The sequence below is a fragment of the Phaethon aethereus genome, assembly GCF_964289735.1.
Source record: "Phaethon aethereus genome assembly, chromosome: 1".
Classification (NCBI taxonomy): domain Eukaryota; kingdom Metazoa; phylum Chordata; class Aves; order Phaethontiformes; family Phaethontidae; genus Phaethon; species Phaethon aethereus.
The window spans coordinates 221308594-221327229 of record NC_138575.1 but is presented as its reverse complement, the minus strand read 5'-3'; the positions used below and the strand labels follow the sequence as shown (position 1 = coordinate 221327229).

At 60.9% G+C, this 18636-nt stretch overlaps 1 protein-coding gene across 1 annotated transcript in view; it reads right to left on the bottom strand.

Moving 5' to 3' along the window:
* Positions 1–2761: 2761 nt before the first annotated feature.
* The window catches only part of ARHGEF17 (Rho guanine nucleotide exchange factor 17), a 36680-nt gene continuing 20805 nt past the window's right edge, over positions 2762–18636 (bottom strand). The window contains exons 2-21 of the mRNA XM_082007262.1: positions 15056–15133; positions 12463–12645; positions 11955–12071; positions 11545–11637; positions 10580–10756; positions 10261–10311; positions 9182–9291; positions 8970–9055; positions 8728–8846; positions 8250–8463; positions 8065–8138; positions 7736–7929; positions 7398–7648; positions 6521–6767; positions 6352–6438; positions 6177–6244; positions 5653–5801; positions 5389–5563; positions 4007–4249; positions 2762–3141 (exon numbers count right to left, since the gene is read on the bottom strand). Coding sequence (XP_081863388.1) covers positions 2951–3141; positions 4007–4249; positions 5389–5563; positions 5653–5801; positions 6177–6244; positions 6352–6438; positions 6521–6767; positions 7398–7648; positions 7736–7929; positions 8065–8138; positions 8250–8463; positions 8728–8846; positions 8970–9055; positions 9182–9291; positions 10261–10311; positions 10580–10756; positions 11545–11637; positions 11955–12071; positions 12463–12645; positions 15056–15133 — 2907 coding nt within the window. The 3' untranslated portion in view covers positions 2762–2950. The remainder of the gene's footprint in view (positions 3142–4006; positions 4250–5388; positions 5564–5652; positions 5802–6176; positions 6245–6351; positions 6439–6520; positions 6768–7397; positions 7649–7735; positions 7930–8064; positions 8139–8249; positions 8464–8727; positions 8847–8969; positions 9056–9181; positions 9292–10260; positions 10312–10579; positions 10757–11544; positions 11638–11954; positions 12072–12462; positions 12646–15055; positions 15134–18636) is intronic.

The following is an 18636-nucleotide window of genomic DNA, read 5'->3' as shown; positions in this document are numbered from 1 at the left end:
CCAGTTAGCGAGGGCTTCCCCTCCCTCTGGGGGAACTGGGTTTTGGCTGATGGCTCCTGCAGCTCAACAGGCAAAAAAAAAAAGGAGCAACTGTTCAGAAATACTTTGGGGAACGGCTCTTGGACAAGGGGGGAAGTGTCCAGCAGACGGAGCGAAACTCGGTGTTATCACGTCACCCTGGGGTCCCATCAGAGCTGTGGGAACAACCCAACCATCGCAAAACTCCGATATTAAAGTCAAATGATCCCAGAGGCATCGCTGTCACGCAAAGCCTAGGTGGCATCACGCTCCAGGCCCGTTTTGGGGTGCAGCCCCTCACTGCAGCATCCCGGCTGATGCAGGTATTTGGCTGGGAGCCCTGAGATTTTCCAGCTCCGGGGGGGGGGGGAAGGAGAAAAACCAAGAACCCGACACAGTTCCTGTCTCTTTTTCCAGGCAGCTGCTGCTGTGTTTTTCGTAACCTACTTTTTCCCCTCTCCACCCTACATTCGCTCTGCAGCAGCCAGAGCCAGCAGCGGGGTCTCCAAACCCCACTTCAGGCAGCACCAAGGTGAAGCTCCCCCCTCCATGCCCTGCTTAGGGGCGAGGTCAAGGCGGTAACACCCTCCCCACACACCCTTTTTTATTGCAAACAGGGGGTCAAGCACCCCAAAAAGCACCAGCCACCCGCCCCCCCCCCCCCCCCCCGCCGTTGCACAGCCCGAACTGCAGCAACCCCAAACCCAGGCCCCCGCAGGGGGAAAAACCCTTTAAGGGGACGCCGCCCGAGCCCCCCATCTCGCAATAAGCCCCACGGGGGGGGGGGGGGGGGGGGGAGCCCGGCCGGGTGTCCCCCTTACCTGGCCACCCCGCTGAGCGCGCCTGCTCCTTTATGAATGAACCCACCGGCGCGCTACTCCCCTACGCCCCGCCCCTTTTCTGGCACGTCACGCCGCGGGGCTCCACCCCCTTCCCCCGCCCCTATGCGTCAGCGCTCGGCCGCTCGCCCCGCCCCTCCGCCGGCAGCGCCACCTGCCGGGCGCGGCGGGAGCTGCGGGCGGTCCGGCCGTGGGGGGTGCTGGGGTTTTGGGGGGAAAACGGGAAAAAAAGAGCTACCCGGCGGGGTTTTACCTGCCGAGGAGGCATTTTTTTAGAAAATAAGGATTTTTTGCTGCATCTGGGCTCGGAGGGGGGCGCTCAGCGCCGGCACCCATGGGTGCTGACCCCTCTTTCCTACGTGCCCTGCAGCCCACGCCATCTTGGCCTCGTCCCCTTCCCCAGGGGACAGTTTCCCCACGCTGGGGGCATCCCCGCTGCGGCTGGGCCTGACGCTCCCCCCGGGGAGCTCCCGGTGCTCCCCGGGGGCTGGCGGGGGTTCCCGGGACGGTGTCCCCCGTTCCGGCTGTTTGTCCGTCCGTCGCCCCTGGGGGACACCCCGGGAGTGGGAGACATCCCGACGCTCGGTGGGATCCCACCCCCGGCCCGGGGTTATCCAGGAGGGAATGACCGCACCCCCGTAGTGGAAAGGGTTTCTTCCTCCCATCAGGGTCTTCATCGCAGCCGGTACCACCGGGTGACGTCCCCGGTGACGGCGGCGGCTGCGCCCCGTCCCTGCCACTCCCCCCCCGCCCCGAAGCGAAGGACGAGACCACGCTGGCTGCATTCTGACACGGGTCACCTTTAATGACAAAGAGCTCCCAAACTGACCGGAATTCCCCCCCCCGCCCCCTTCCCAAAATATCCTCATCATCCCAATGATACCACCCCCCCCTCCCCAGATGGACAGACGGACGTGGGGCAGCAGCGTCGCCGTCACGCACCGGGCTGCGTGGGGACGGGGACACCCCGGTTCCTCCCCGCTGTTGTCACCTCTCCCAACGGGGACAACAGGTCACCCAGGTGTGTGAGCGCCGGCCTCGCCTGGACCCTGGGGTGAAAGCAGGAAAATGGGGGGTGGGGTGGGGCGGGGGGGAAGGGCAAATGAGGGAGTTTGGTGCAGAATTTCATTTTTAGGGTCCCAACCGCCATCACCCCAATGCAGGGCTGGGGGCACATCCCTGGTGTCTGGCAGGGGGACGGGGAGAAGGTGGTTGCTCTCATCCAGAAGATGCTTCAAACGACGGCGGCGGCTTCATCCCGCTCCCCAGGCTGTGAAATCCCATGGGAATCACAGAGACCGGGGTGGGGGGGGGGGGGAGGGTCCCAAATTTTCCCCTCCTCCCCTCCATCACCACCCCCCCCACCAGCACCCCTGTGGGGTCCAGCTCTGCCTCGGGGTGATGAACCCGCGAGGTTTTTAATCCCACAACTCCGGAGTAGAGGGACCGGCAGTGACATGACGATGCGCCTGTCACCCCCCAACCCGCCTCCCCCCCCCCAAATAAATAAGAATGTTTTTATATATATAATATATATATATTTAAAACAAACAAACAAACAGACAGAGCTATCTGGGTGCTGGCGATGGAGCGAGCGGGTTAGCGGGAGGCCCGGGGCTGGGGGGACACCACGGGCGTATTGTCCCTGGGGTGGTCCCGCGGCGTGGCCGGGGGTCCTGGGGGAGAAGGGGGTGACAGCGCTGTGACCCCCCCACGCACCCCAAAGCAGGCACGCCCAAAACCGGAGAGCAAGGCAGGTTCCTGGCTGTATGTCATCCTCCGGCCGGTCCCCAGGGATGCTCGTTAATGCCTTCCTCCTTCATTAGCGCCTTCCCAAGCGAACGCATCCCCCCCTCCCCATCTTCTCCATGCCCCGAAAGCGGTGTGTGTCCCCCCACCCAGTCCGCTGCGGTGGCCGGGGGGACGGCGGGGGGAGCCCCCCCCAACCCCGAGCACACAGAGAGCAGCCGGGTTGGAGATGAGAGGCGCTGGGGCGGGGGGTGGCGGGGAGAGGGGTCAGGACCCCTCCCGCATACAGGGGGGCCAGCACCCCCCCTTCCTCGCCGGGATGGCCCCGGGGGGGCCGCGGCCGTTCACGCTCTCCAGAGGAGGAGGTGGTTGGTGCTGTCGTCCCGGCCCACCGTCTCGCTGCTGCTGGTCAGGCGGAAATCCTCGTAGCCATCCCCTCCGCTGATCACCAGCATCTTGGGTTTGGAGAGGGTGAGGGCGGGGGCGCGGGGCCGCGACGGGTCTCGCTTCTCCACTTCGCTCGGCTTCTCGGCCCCTGGCAAGCGCAGAACCCCAGCGCACCGTCAGATCACCCCCGGGGGCCCCCCTGCTCCCCAGCAGCATCCCACCAGCACCAGCAGCATCCCAGTGTCATCCCACCAGCAGCAACCCACCAGCGTCATCTCACTGTCATCCCACCAGCATCATCCCACCAGCATCATCCCACCAGCATCATCCTGTCATCATCCCAGTGTCATCCCACCAGCAGCATCCCACCAGCAGCATCCCAGTGTCATCCCAGCATCCTCCCATCAGCATCCCAGTGTCATCCCACCAGCAGCATCCCACCAGCATCATCCCAGCATCATCCCAGCATCATCCCACCAGCATCATCCCAGTGTCATCCCAGCATCCTCCCATCAGCATCCCACCAGCAGCATCCCATCAACATCCCACCACCACTTTCCCAGATGCCACATCTTGGCCCCCAAGACCCCCTCCCATCCGCCAATAGCTCCTCCCACTTACTTTAGCCTCCCCCCCCAATTACTACCTCCTCTCCCCCAAATCACCTCCTCCCCATCCCACCCCAGTTTTGGGGCCAGTTCGGGTCAGACTCAGCAGGTGGCTTTCCGTTGGCTTTTCCCCATGGGGATTTCCCCTAGGGTCTCCCAAGGGAATTTGGGGTCACTCAAGCGAGCCCCCAAGCCCTGGAGTAGGGGGTAGCACCCAATTTCCCCCCACCCTAATTTTTCTCCATGGATTTTAAGAGGGTAAGGATGGAGCAGGGACTCCGGTGGCCGCATTTCGAGGCTATTCCTGGTTATCCGCCAGCGGGATGGCGTTGCCGGCCCCATAAAAAACATCCACTCCTCCCGGAGCGGGTCAGGCTTGGGCCCCTCCCCAACCATCCCACCTACCCGTCTCCCTCGGCAATGGGAAGAGGACGTCGAAGCCGTCGGGCAGCTCGATGGCGGTGAGGAAGCGGACGTGGCCGGTGTGACCCTGGGAGAGCCCCACCAACGCCGGGGCCGCCTTGGCCGAGACGGCGAGGGTCAGCACCACGCCGGCGCTGGTCCCGATCCACAGCAAGTCCTTGCACGCCAGGAGAGCCGTGATCCGCAGGCAGGCTGCCTTGTGCTGCCGGATAATGGCATCCGAGCCTGTCGAGCATCCCAGCCGTCAGCGTCCTGCCCTGCCTGGCATGGGGCTGTGAATCCCACCGGTGCCACCGGTCTCCATTCCCAGGGGTATCTGGGAGACGTGGGACAGGGGGAAGGGATCCCACAACCCCCATGGCTGGTACAAGGCACCCTTGGGTGCTGCCAGATTAGGCTGCCTAATCTCCTGGCGGGATTATGCAGATACCCAGGGGCTGCCCTATTCCCACATGGGATTATGATGCCGTCCAGGGGATTCCCTATTACCTCGTGGAATTATGCAGATGTCCAGGGGTTTCCCTATTTCCGTGTGGGATTATGCACATGCCATGGGGTTTCTCTATTTCCATGTGGGATTATGCAGCAACCCAGGGGATGCCCTATTGCCCGGTGGGATTACGCACATGCCCAGGGGCTGCCCTATTTCCATGTGGGATTATGGAGATGCCCGGAGACTGCCCGATTCCTGTGTGGGACTATGGAGATGCCCACAGGCTGCCCTATTCCTGTGTGGGATTATGCATCCACTCAGGGGCTGCCCCATTTCCTTGTGGGATTATGCAGATGCCAAGGAACTGCCCTATTCCTGCAAGGGATTATGTAGCTGCCCGGGGGTTGCCCTATTTCCCTGTGGGATTATGCATCCTGTTAACTCATGGGATTACACAGATGCCCAGAGGCTGCCCTATTCCTGCACGGGATTATGCCACCACCCAGGAGCTTCCCTATTTCCACATGGGATTATGCAGCTGCCCAGGGGCTGCCCAATTTCTGCATGGGATTATGCACACTCCAGGGTCTGCCCTATTTCCACATGGGATTATGAAGCCACCCCAGGGATTCCCTATTACGCCGCAGGATTATGCTGATGCCCAGGGGCTGCCCTGTTTCTGCATGGGATTATCCATCTGCCCAGGGGCTGCCCTATTTCCCCGTGGGATTATGCAGCTGCATAATATCGAGGACGAACCCCATGAGCGTGACAAACCGGGTCTCCTTCCCCAAAGCTGGTCGAGATGCGGGAGATATTAAATTTCCCAGCGCTGGATGCTGCGGGGCATCACATTTTCCAGGCAGACGATGAGTACCCACTGGAGACAGCGACGGCCACCCACCGGAGACCTGCCACCGGTGGGACTTACCGGCGAGCATCTTGTGTACCGGGGGGGTGATATCTGCTTCGGCCAACTGCTCGTAGCTGGTGGCGTGGTAAAGCCGGACCTGGGCGCTGCTCTGCAGCGCGACCCACACGCCGGTCCCTGCGCTCACCATGCAGGTGACGCTGCGCCCGCCGTCCTGCCCCACCTGGAGCGTGTGCTGCGGGTGACAGAGCCACAGCGATGTCACTGATGATGCCACCGATGCCCAGCACCGTCCCCCCAACCTCCCGCCGTTGCCCGCGGTACCTCTTGCGCCAACGTGGTGGTGTTGAGGACGATGACCCGGTTTTGGCAGCCGCACCAGAGCTTCCCCGCCACCGCCACCATCTTGGTGATGGGGCTCCCTGGTGAGCCCAGGGAGAGGGACTTGGAGTTTTGGGGGTCCCAGAAGCGGCCTGTGAGGGTGGTGGGAGTGAGGTGGGTAGTTAAAGCGGCCCCAAAAAAACCCATCTTGACCCGGCCGATGGGATGTGGCGCTGGAGGTGCCCATCTCCGGGTCCCCTGTTAGAGGGGACGTGAGCTGATGTCCCCAGGGGATGCCAGCGGCCAGCAGGGACCAGGAGGAGGATGCACGCCTCCGCCTGGCTCTGATTTTGGGGTCTTCAGCATCGCTTGAGGGACGTCCCTTCCCTTCTCATAGAGGCAGGGAAAGAGCCGGCACCCTGAGCACCCCTCCCTGGGGGCCACCCAAGCACCCACCCAACAGCCGCCGCTTTTGGGCTGCGTTTAACCACCCCCAGCGCCCTTTGATGACCCTGATCCGGCCTCACCTGCCTCCCGCTGGTACACAACCAGCTCCCCGTTGGCCAACGACACGAAAACCTGGTTATCCAGATACCTGCAGGGAGAAAAATCCTTGAACAACCGGTCGCAGAGCTCTGCTCAGCCACCCCAAACCACCTCACTGTGGACATCCCGGAGTCGAAAATCTTCCTCCCCGCTTACAAGATGCACATGACGGCAGCAGCATGTTGCATCTTCATGCTGTTCTTCCTGTTACGGATGTTGTCTGAGGACTGGTACACATGGATGCTGCGGGAGAGGAGCAAAGCTTGAGGTTCACCCAGGATCAGGGTCCACCCCATGTGCGTGTCCCCCCATGCTGGGGACATACCAGCCATCCTCAGTGCCCAACCACATGGAGCTCTGATGGGCTTCAGGGTCAAGGCTGAGGAGGTCCTCAAGACTGCCCCGGGTGAAGGAGCCGCGGCTGGAGCGGCGCAGGGCTCGCCCGTCCGTGGGGCTCTCGCCGTGCCGGTTTTGGCCGTAGGTGCCGGTGATAGGCATGAAGCCAGGTTCTTGCTCTTCCTCTGAGCTTGTCGTCTCTGCCGTTGCTTCCTTGCAGCTTTGGATCTCTTCATCTGCGGAGGAGGAGGAGGAAGGAATGGGTCAGACGAGGACCACCCAACACCCACCAAAGTGATGAAGAAGAGACCAGGGTCCCCTTGCCATGTCAAACCCAGGGGAGGAGGTAGGGATGCCGAGCCTCAAACCCACCAGGTTTTACCCAAAGCCACCGGCCCCATCCCAGCACCACGAGGCTGGGCTGATGTCCCCCAGCATCTCTTTTCCCAGGATTTCCTTAGCTCAAAAGCCTCGAGCTGTGGAACTCCCTGAGGAATGCAAGGTGGAGTGGCCAAAACGATGGAGCTGCCCATCATCTTAGTAGGGTCTGTAGTGATGGGACAATACGTAATGGTTTTAAAGTAGAAGAGGGGAGATTTAGACTAGATCTAAGGAAGATGTTTTTCACAATGAGGGTGGTGAAACCCTGACCCAGGCTGCCCAGAGAGGTGGTTGATGTCCCATCCCTGGAAACATCCCAGGTCAGGCTTGACGGGGCTCTGAGCACCCTGCTCGAGTTGGGGATGTCCCTGCTCATGGCAGGGGGTTGGACTAGATGGCCTTGAAAGGTCCCTTCCAACCCAAACCATTCTGTGATTCTGTGATTTTGGGGCAAAGAAGTGGTTTTTTGCTAAGCAGAGACTCACTGCCGAAGCTGGAGGAGATGGTGGAGTGGCTTGCTTGGCTCTGCAGCGTGCCTGAGGGACTGGGTGAGGACTCGTCATCCGTGTCATCGCTATCAAAGGGCACCAGCTCCCTGTTGCTGCCATCGACCGGCTCCGAGAGCTCCAACGACGAACCCGAGATGGAGATGTGCAGGCACGGCTGCGGCCCCGCATCCTCCGGCTGTGCCGGCATCGGCTCCGAGGAGGGGCTGCCCACCGGCTCGGCACGCTCCCTGCCGCGACGAGGGGAGGGGGGAAAGAAGCAGCTCCAGCATCGCCCCGTGCCCGCCGGCTCCGCGGTGCCGGTGGGAATGTCCTACCTATACGCCCGCTTGAGACCAGGCACGGAGGCGATGCAGAGGATCCTGGCGGAGCAGACGGCGATGCACGCCTCCACCGTGGGCTCCTTACGGATGCTGAGCAAACAAACCTGCCCCACATAACCGTCGCTGTTGCAAACCCAAACCTCGTGGGAGCTTTCCGGGCTGCCGTGGCTGGGAGAAGCACAAGAAAACTGCAAGGGAGCAGAAGATGGGATGAGTTGGGTCATTTGGGAGTGACGCAGGAGCTCTCAGCATCTGGTGGCAAGCCCACCTGGATGGAGAGGACCACAGGTCCTGTGGGATGCTTGAACCCAACCACCAAGTACCTGCATCCCACTCCGTGTCTTCATGATGGGGATGGCCTTGAGGAACTCCGGGTCTAGGCAGTTTTTGCTGGAAGCTGGGAAAATTAAATTGGAGGATGAAGAAGTGATGGAGGAAAGGGGTCTACCAAAGCAGGGGTGTGATGCTGAGCCCACCACCATGTCCACCCCCCGGTCCCTGGTGTTACCCAGCTTCTTCTTGGCATCCTCAAAGGCTTGCTCAAAGCTAAGCCGGGCGTCGGGGTTGGGGAACTCAAAGATGAAGGACTCGGTGCCGTCAGCTTTGGTGGTGCTGAGCTCCATCTTGTTGGGGGGAAAGGCCATGCTGAAGGACAGGGATTGCTTCTCCGCCAGCTCTCGGTGGATGGCAGCCATCAGGTCCTTGATCACATCATCCAGGCTCTGGGAATGGGGACAACACTTCAGCTCGCAGGGGTGGGCCACCACCAGCCACATGCCTAATGACGCCCCTGTCCATCCCCAAGCATCCTTCAGAAGCTGCCCCAACTCCCCTTGTGGCTTTAGGGCTGGTGGCATCTGGGTCCTTAGAGGACACTCATGGCCACCAGCCGTTCCACATGTTCTCCCTCCCGCTGAGGACATCGTGGGTGGTCCCATGGGGAATGTGTCCAGCCAGCGGACAGCATCAGGGCCATCATCCCATACCTGGTGGGGGAAGCTGAGGGTCTCTGACAGCTTGCTGACTTGCCCCAACGTGCTGAGGTCTTCATCCAGGCGGCAGATGCTTTTCTGGATGCTCTCCCGGTTGGTGGCTTGCGAGGCACCTGCGTGGGGACACGTGCATGGTGTTAACCCCTTTCTCCCTGGCGCTGCGCAGGGGCACCTTCTCCAGGGGTGAGCGATGGGTTTTGGGGTGGGATGGGACACTCCAGCAGGCAGTGACAAACCTTTGACGATATCCACGTCCTCCAGCGGCAGCTTCCAGAGCAGTTTGTACTTGCTGGCGGTGTCGATCACGCTGGCCGCTGTGTACCTGCAAGGTTGGGGGGGATGGCTGAGCTGCACCCACGTCCCCAGCACCCTAAAGACAGCCCGGCCAGTGGGGACAGCCCTAAAGCCATGGGTTAATCGTGGTGGGTGCCCCCCAGGTGGTACTCACAGGCTCATGGAGCTGCGGCGGAGGGAGCCCGACTTGCGCTTCAACGTCGTGCACACCAGCAGGTCCGTGAAGAGGAAGAAGGAGCGATCCTTCTTCCCACCCACTGCCTTCTGCGGAGTGGTGGGAGATACCAAGGGGTTAATGTCTGCCCCCCGCCCAGTGCTGGGAGCGGTCCCTGCCTCAGTTTCCCCACACGCTGCCTTGGCACAAGGAGGCTGAGGGGTGGGACAAGTCCCACGCCACTGTCTGCATGGGGACCAGCTGCATCCTTATGATGGTGAAAGGGAACATGGGTGCAATGGCCGTGCAGGCAAAGCCGCAGTTTCCCACTTGCAGGGAAGCACCAAGGCCATGGAACACCAGGCGTGGGCTCTCCAGGACCCCTATGGTCTTCAGCCTGGCTTCCGCAACTGCTGTGGGCTCTCCCTGCTCCCTGCCTGCTCCCAAACCCATCTTATCTTCCCACACACACTTGGGGAATTTTATATTGTCCCCATCAATCTGTCATTGATCCATCTGTCCATCCTTCCATCCATCCCTTCATCCATCCTTCCATCTGCCTGTTCTTTCCATCCATCCCTTCATCCATCCTTCCATCTGCCTGTTCTTTCCATCCATCCATCCATCCATCCATCCATCCATCCATCCATCCATCCATCCATCCATCCATCTGCCCAGCCTTGAATCATAGAATCATAGAATGTCTCGAGTTGGAAGGGACCCATAAGGATCATCGAGTCCAGCTCCCTGCTCCTTGCAGGACTACCTAACACTAAACCGTATGACTAAGAGCATCGTCCAGACACTCCTTGAACTGCCACAGGCTTGGTGCCGTGACCACTTCCATGGGGAGCCTGTTCCAGTGACCGACCACCCTCTCAGTGAAGCACCTTTTCCTAATGTCCAATCTGAACTTCCCCTGATGCAGCTTCCATCCATCCATCCATCCATCCATCCATCCATCTGCAGCCTCCCCTGGGCACACAGGCATCCCATGAGCCGCAGTCACAGTCTCCCACTGCCCCGTATTGTGTGCGGTCCCATGGCCCTGATGGTGACAAAGGACCACCTTCTCTTACCACTTCCACGACCATCTCCTGGCGCAGGAACCTGCGGAGCGGGGCCTGGAGCTGTGGGGATAAGGAGGCTCGTGAGCGGGGAGCCCCAGGGGAAAACCCTCGTGGGCTTCACCACAGGCCCTGTGGCCCCCTGGCTCAGCACTGGCACCCCAGCCCCTTCCCAACCCCCCAGGAGCCCACCAAGGCCAAGCGATGATGGGGAAAGCAGGACCCGGAGGAGACAACAAGTGGCCCAGCCTGGGGTGACCCAGAAGGAGCAGAAATGGTAGCATTTTGGGGAGAAGGAAAGACCGACCCCATGTAAGACCCCCATACGTACGTCCTCCATCCCTTCGATGTGGGACTCGATCTCCTGCACGATCCGGGCATTCCTCTCCACCTCCTCTGCACTCTTCATGCCCTTGTTGATCCTCTCAGCCACTTGCTTGATGTTGCGCTGGGCATCGATGAGGAAAGGGTGGTCGGGGTGGTCCTCTGGTGTGTGCTTCAGCAGGTCCTACCACGGGGACACAGCTGGGATGTCACCACGGGCAAAGCCTGGGCATCGGCGATGCCATGACATCCCCAAGCCAAAGTCCCTACCACGCTGCTCTGGCTGCTGGGGATGGAAACCAGCCCCATGCAGGAAAGGTTTTGCAAAGAAACAAAGCCTTGAGCTTTGGCCACCACTAGCATGGTCTTTGCCACCTCTGAAGAGGCCACCAGCTCTTGAGAGGACATCATCACCTTGCACGGATGCCCAAAATTCATCACTGGAATTGTTCAAGGTCAGGTTGGACAAGCCTTTGAGCAACCTGATCTAGTGGAAGATGTCCCTGCCCATGGCAGGGTGTTGGACTAGATGGCCTTGAAAGGTCCCTTCCAACCCAAACCCTTCTGTGGTCCTATGAAAGCGCACCCCCACCAGCCTCAGCGCCAGGGAGAGTGACCCTGGCACGGGGAAACTGAGGCACAGAGGGGGTGGCAGTGCGACTGGTCCCAAAATAGCGCTGCTACGTCCAACCTCCCAGCAGAAAGGTAGAGGGGAAGGTGACCAAACACCCATAGAGACATGCCGGGGGCGACAGCAGGGTGCCAGTCCTCAGGGTAACCATCCTCAGGAGGGCAGAGCTGCACGCGTGCCTGGGGACACCAACTTTGTGTCAAGGCATGGGAAAAGTGGCCAGGAGAGACGCGAGAGCCCTAAAATCTCCTGTTACGTATCGGTGAGGAGGTGCCATGGTCTCACCCGCTGCCGGCGTGGCACCGACGGCCTCCTGCCTGCACCCGGCTGCCCGCACCCACCTTCACCAGCAGCTCGTATCGCGGGATCCTCTGCACCGGCTTGATCATCAGGTCGGACAGAGCCTGCTTCTCCTTGTTCTCCCGCATGCTTTGCTGCAAAACACCGGCGGGGGACAGGGATGGCCCCATTAGGTGGGACACAGCAGGGATCGAGCCTCCCACCAGCCCAGGGCCTGGAGTAACACCCGTTTGGGGTTGGGGTGACTCCTTCTTACACCATCCAGAGTGACTCTGGTACGTCCCAACCTAGCCTCTTTGCAATAAAGCCAAGAGGGTGGTAGGGGGAAAAAATGCCAGTCTGACCATAGGTTACCAGTTTACTCCCACTGACCCCGCCCTGCTCCACCACCAGCCTTGCAGGTGCCTCTGGACCTTGACCAGCATCTACGGGAAGAGGAACCAGGACCCACCTCCAGGAACTTCATGAACGCCGGCCGGGCTTCCTTGGCGATCCTGACGGCATCCTTGGCGTTGAGGAAGTTATCGATGTAGGCAGAGTAGATGTTCACCAGCACATCCTTGGAGAACTGGGAAGGGAAAAGAAGCGGGGAAAAAGGGTCCAGCATGGACCTCCCGGGCACACCTGGGAGAAGCTGCCCCAAGGGTTAATCCTGGCTCTGGGCTTGCGCGGGGAGGGCTCGTCCGCCGCCCGCCCCCCTCAATTTTTCAGCCCTGACATTTCTGCTCCTGAGGCAGAAACGCCGAGCTGCAGACCCAGCCGGTCGCCGCAGCACCCCGCCGTTACGCTAAGCAGACCGCGGGCCTGGAGATCGTCTCCTGTTCTCCATCTCGGGCGTGTTTGGCCTGTCCTTTAATCACTCCCCTGCCTCCTGCTCCGAAACTTCTCCTGCTGGGGCCGTGCCCGAGAGCGGGCGCGCCTGGGTTCCCCCGGGGAAAATCCGCCCTGCGAGGACCTACCGACTGCACGAGGAGGTCGCCCACTTTCTGCTTCTCGTGCCAGTTCTGCACGCAGTCGTGGATCTGCTCCAGGAACTGCTCGTGGTGTTCCAGCAGCTCGGGGATCTGGTCGAAGATCTCGTCCACCAGCGACGGGTCGCACAGCAGCGAGTTCTCCGGCTGCTTCAGCGGCTTCATGTAACCCTGCGGGGAAGCAAAGGCGTCGGGGTCCCTATAGATTTCTTTTCCCACCCCCCCAGTATGAATTTTTCAACCCATGTAAATATGGGGATCGGTGGCATCCTGCAGCAGAGGGTTCCCCCCGCGAATGTGGGGTTGTGGGACTCACCAGCAGGTTTTGCACCCCCACCTCCTTGGGTCCCATCCCACCCGGTGTATCCCCATGGCAGTGTGGGGAGTGGGACAGGTCTGCACGAGGAACCCTCAAAGCGCAGCATCCTCTGTCCCCCAGCCACCGCCTTGAGAGGCTCCAAATCTTTGCTGTCCTGTCACCTCCATCTGCTACAGAGCTGGACCTAGCTGGGAAATTGTGGCAGCATGACCCTGAGATCCAAAAGCTGTTGCGTTCCCAAATGGGATTTAGGATGTTTGGGACCAGGAGGGGCTGGAGCTGGCAGGGCATATGCGCTGGATCAAGCCCTGGACCACTTCGCCCAGTAGCCTCTCTTGGGCAATGGCCAACGAGCAATGCTTGGGTCCAGCAGGAAAAGGAGGTCCTCGGCAAGGCTGGGGGGGGCCGCTCTGCTATGAAACCCTTTTCCCCACTCCGTGGGGCAGAGCTGCGGAGAGGAGCAGTGCCCCCAGGAATGGAAGAGCTGGAATAGCAAGGGATGCAGGAAGAGGAAGGTCTTCTCAAGCCTTGCTGCCTCCTCTGCTAAACTGCTATGGGGTGCTGGTGTCCTTCAAGATGTTGGGAGGACATGGAGCTGAGCAGTAAGGACAGGACCCGCCTCAAGCAGCTTCAGACATCTCCATCCAACCTGGCGAAGGAGGAGTCATCCCCCAAGGATGAGGTTTCTCAAGCTGATGGTGGGTATCTCATGGAGATCCAAGTTACAAGGGCCAAATCCTTCCTGAGGGTCCTAACCCACTTCACCTGCCCTACTGTGGCCAACACCTCCAGTGGGAGCTGGGCTGGGCCGGGCCATGCATCCCACCCACCATAAAACTGGGGGAGCGTAGACCAGATGGAGAAGAAGAGCACGGAGACAGCCCCCGCCTCAGCACACAGGGAGAGCAGGCAGCGCTTGCGCATGCACCATCTGGCTTGGCTGGAAGATGATGCTCCAAGGCGGCCCTTGTCCCTGGTAGGGGACAAAGTGTCCACGCTACATGCCACCGGGCCACGTCATGGATCCAAGCACCTTGTCCCAGCTGAGATAGGGAGCTGTAGGCATCTGGAGCCCTGTGACCCACACCCCAGAAAGCCACGTGTCCCTGGTTGAACCGTACCAGGACGTGTCCTACGGGCATGAGCTCAGGCATTAATGCCCCATGGCTCCCACCCGTGTCCAACCAGTTCCTCCAGTGGGGAACTGGTGATCCCCAGCATGGCTGTCCTCTCCAACCAAGCCTCCTGTCCCACCTCAGAGGAGGGCACAGCCCATGGGACATCCTCTATCCATGCTGAGACCAGCAGGGACACCACCCAACCCTGAACCCTGTCCAGCTTCTCCCAAAATAAGTCCTAGAGCCAGGGTCCTCTCGCCCCTCAGAACCAACATCTACAATAGAAGCAGCCTCAAAGGGTCCTTCCCTCCTGCAGCAACATCTGGCAGAGCACATCTGGGTCTCCCATGGGGGCATCCTCGCAGGGGATTTATGGGAAAAGCCCAGCTGGGTGTTGGGGCGACGGGTGCCCCAGGCCCTCGTGGACATGCCCACCGGATGTCCTACAGGCACTGCTTCCTTTCGAGCAGAGCAGAGCTCTGATTTTTTGGAGTTTCCAACTGCAGCGATGTGGTTGGACAACCCACTGCTACGCCAGTGTGACCTAGTCTCCAGGGTGACCTAGTCTCCAGGGCGTTGACCACCATTAACCTTCTGAAACACCTTCATTAACATCTGAAATGTGGGGTGGACCCTCCGGCCAGGCTGCTCCATGGGGGTTGGAACCAGCTCAGTAAAAAAAAGGGAAGGAGAAAATCCCTTGGCCCATGGCTGTAGGTGACAACGCTGAGTAGAAAATGGGGGGAGATGGGAACGGGGTGTGGAAGGGGTTCCCTGTCACGGGATGGCCATCGGCAACGGCCCAGGAGACGGGGCACGACATGAGGAAGAGCTTTTGGGGAGCAAGCATGGGAAGGGGCTTGGGGACATGATTCCCACCAGGTGACAACCCACCAGGAACGTTATGGGCTTGATTTGGGGGACAGAGGTGGCCCCGCACCCCGCTCTTGACACGATTGCCACGCTGCTCCCACCTCCGGTCCCGCTCTCCCCAGTGTCCCCCATCCACCCCCACCCCGCAGCAGTGCTGGTAGAGCACCCGCAGTTGGGGGTCCGGCTTGGGGTCCCGGGGACAGCGACAAGCAAGGGACAGTTACGCCGGGACGCGGTTTGGGGTGTCACGTCCCCGGCCGCGCCGCGTTACCTGCATCAAGGTGCGCAAGGACTCCACGTAGGACTGCTCCGTGTCCAGCAGCGTCATGATGACGTGTTTCCTCATGTCCTGCCCGGGTAGAAAGACAGACAAGATGAATTTTGGGGTGACACGACAGAGGGAAGCTACGTGGCGGGTGTCGGTGCCGGCGCGGGGGCTCGGCGGGGAGGCTGAACGCCGGAGGAGCCCGGCTGGCGTCCAGCTCCCCTCCGCTCCCTCTCCACCCCGATGGAGGAATCCGGGAGGATTAGGAAGTACATGACACCGAGCGCACAGAGACGCCTGGTTTCCTCCGCGGCCGCGTCAGGAGCCCGCCCTGGCTCTCACAGCCCTACATGGGTCGGTCCCGGCGCCCTCCGTCTCTCCGGCGGCTCCGCTCGGAGCGGTCCCGTAGGAATTTGCCTCTTGCCCGGCACCCTGGGCACCCCAGCGCTGGGCTGTGGCCCTGTGGGAGGGGAGCTCCTGGGGTGGTGGGGGGCACGGGGAGGTGGCAGTGCGGGATGGTCTGGCAGTCTTGGGAAGCAGATGGGTCGGGGTCTTCTTGGTTGTGGGGCTCGGAGACCCCCCTCGCACGCAGCACCCGGGGGGCGAGATGCTCCAGAGCCCAGGGTCTGAGACGCCCCAAAAGTTTTGGGTGCAGCAATGTTCCAGAGACACCCCAAAACTTTTGTGTGTGGAGATGCTCCAGAGACTCTTGGCGCAGTGATACCCCGAAAGTTTTGGGTGCAGAGATGCTCCAGAGACCACAGGTGCAGAGATACCCTAAAAGTTTTGGGTGTGGAGGAACCTCAAAGGGCCTCAGCACGATCACCCCAAATATTTTGGGTGCAGGGACACTCCAGAGGTGCAAAGATACTCCAAACATTTTGGTGCCAAGATGCTCCGGGGACACCCCAAAAATTTTTGATGTGGAGATGCTCTAAAGGCCCTGGGTGTGAGAAGCCCCCAAATTTTTTGGTGCAGGGATGCTCCAAGGGTCCTGAGTGCAGAGATACTCCAAAAATTTTGGTTGTGGAGGGACTCCAACTGCCCTGGGTATAAGAAACCCCAAAAGTTCTGGATACAGAGACCCACCGCTGGCCCTGGGAAAGGAGATTCTTCTCCAGGGTGCTGGGTGTGGAGATGCTGGCAATGGTCCCGTTCGTGGAGACTGTCCAAGGGCCCTGGGTGCAGAGACACCCCAAGCTGTGGGTGTGGGACACCCTAAAGTCCCTGGAGGCTTGGACACCCCCAAAGCGATGGGTATAGAGATGCCCCAAAGGCCCCGGGTGTGGAGATGCTCAAATGAACCTGGGCACAGAGACACTCAAAGTGTCTCATTAGTGGAGACACCCCAAAGGCAGGGCCACCCCGAACGCTGTATGTGCCCAGGTACCCCACAGGGGACAAGGACCCCCACAAAGGTCCTGGCTGCTCAGACATCCCAACAGACCTGGGCGCAGAGATGTCCCACCTGGCCACCACAGCACGTTGGCACCAGGCTACCCTGCTACGGGGGTTGCTGGAGCCACCAAACCCCGTGTCCCTCATCTCCTCGTGGGATGACCCTGTGTCCCCCCGCCCCGTGGGGTTGTGTCCCCCGCCCCGCTGCTGGTGGGGACACGAGCGCCGCAAAGCTGCTCTGCAAGCAGAGAAGGAAGCCTTAACCCGACCATCCTCACCACGGGTGGAGGCCACCCTCTCCCCGGTGGCCCTCAGGAAGAAATGGGGAGGGATCCTGGCTGGATCCCACTCGGTGCTGGAGAACAGAGCCGTGCCTCAGTTTCCCCACCTGCCCACCAAGCTGATATCGGTCTTTTCAGCCAAGCAAGGAGGAAACACATCTAGAGCCAAATATTCTGGCAACGGGTCCAAGTTCCCCCAGGAAATCTGTCCCCCCAAAACACGACGATGCTGGAATTCTCAGGGACACCAGCTGAGACCTCCCCACTTCATTACAGCCTGAAGGTTTATTAACACTCTCACTGCCGGATTAATTTGTTGTCATTACGGGCTGGAGGATGGGCTCCAGGGGTGCAGAGTGCCTGACCCTGCCCTGCCTCAGTTTCCCCAACTCTCGCACAGCCTCCCTGTGACGCTCCCGGCATTTTCCGGAGGTGTCCCAGCTCAGGACCGAAGCGAAGGGCCAGACGGGTGAGCCGAGCGGGCTCAGCACCACACGCCGCACCGGCGGCTGGGGGTTTGCAGCGGTGGGGAGACGCAGGATGAGGCCCGACTCTCGGCAAGGGGATTTTTTTTCCCTTGTTGCAGCGTTATTATCCCGGCGGGGGGGAATTCCCGCTGGGATGAGCGGGAGCTGGGGGTAACGCGCCATCCTGGCAGGGCAAAGCAGTACCCGGGCGCCGGCAGGATGCGCCCCACTGCATCCCTCACCCCCCAGCAAAGCCTCTCCCCAGTGGGGCTGATGTTGCTTCAGTCTCCATCTGCTCTCCCTGGGGACCCCCCCGCCGCACCCCGGCTGCATCCCGCCTGCCCCGAGATGCTCAGCACCCTCAGGACCAGCCCCCACCGTGATGGGAATTGGGGCATTTCCCCGCCAGCCGACGCCTCCGCGGTGTAAATCAGCACTGTGGGGGTGTTGGCAGCGATGGCTCCGGCCCCCCCCATCACCCCCTCCGGGCAGGAGCATCCCCCCCCCTCCCCGCAATCCGGACAACCCCGGGGGCGACAGGCTGAGGATGAGGATGGAGGCGCCGTTGCCATGGCAATCGTGGTCCAGACCCCGCAGGTGCCAGCTTCTGCTGGGCGCACACGTGTCCAAACATGACGCATCCATGCACCCCCCTGTATATACCCCCCCCCCCGGCCACCCCCTCCTCTCCATCCCGAGGACCCCCCCCCATCCCTTTTCGCATCACCTCGGTCCCACCGCGATTGCCGCAACCCTTCTCCGGCAGCTCCTCGGCCGCGCCGCCGAGCCCGGAGGCGGCGAAGGCCGCATCGATGCCGTCCCCGATGTCTCGCATGTCCTCCAGCGCGATGGTGAACTGCGCCAGAGTCCTCACCATCTGCAGCATGCGGGTCCCGGGGGTCGGTCCGTCCCACGCGGCCCAAGGAATAAAAAAAATTATATATATATATAAAAAAAAAAAAAATATATATACCCCCAGGTCTCCCCTTTAAAATCGCCGGAATGCTGCGCTGGGATGCAGCGAGGAGGGAAATAAAATAGAGGAGCTATTTATATCGATAGGGTTCTCCGTGTGTGTGTGTGTATATATGTATATAAAAAAAATGAAGCCCTCCCGCAGAGCGGCTGCAGGCTGCGTGCGGCGGGCGTGCGCCTGCGTCCGTGGCGGCACGCGGGTGCCCGGCCCCGGGTGCGACCGAGGCACGGGCAGGCGAGAGCAATCGGAGACGGAGGCAGAGCCGTGCCCACGGGCAGAGACGCGCGCGGGCGCGGGCAGGGCCGGATCCTGCCGGGGGGATGCTGCCGGAGAGGCTTTGCCCGAGGAGGATGCTGTACGGGGCGGGGAGGGGGGATATGGCTTCTTGGGGCGTGTGATTTTGGGAGGGGGTGCACAGCTGATGCTGAGTTGCGATGCTCAGCATCCTTGGGGTCTCCGTTTTCA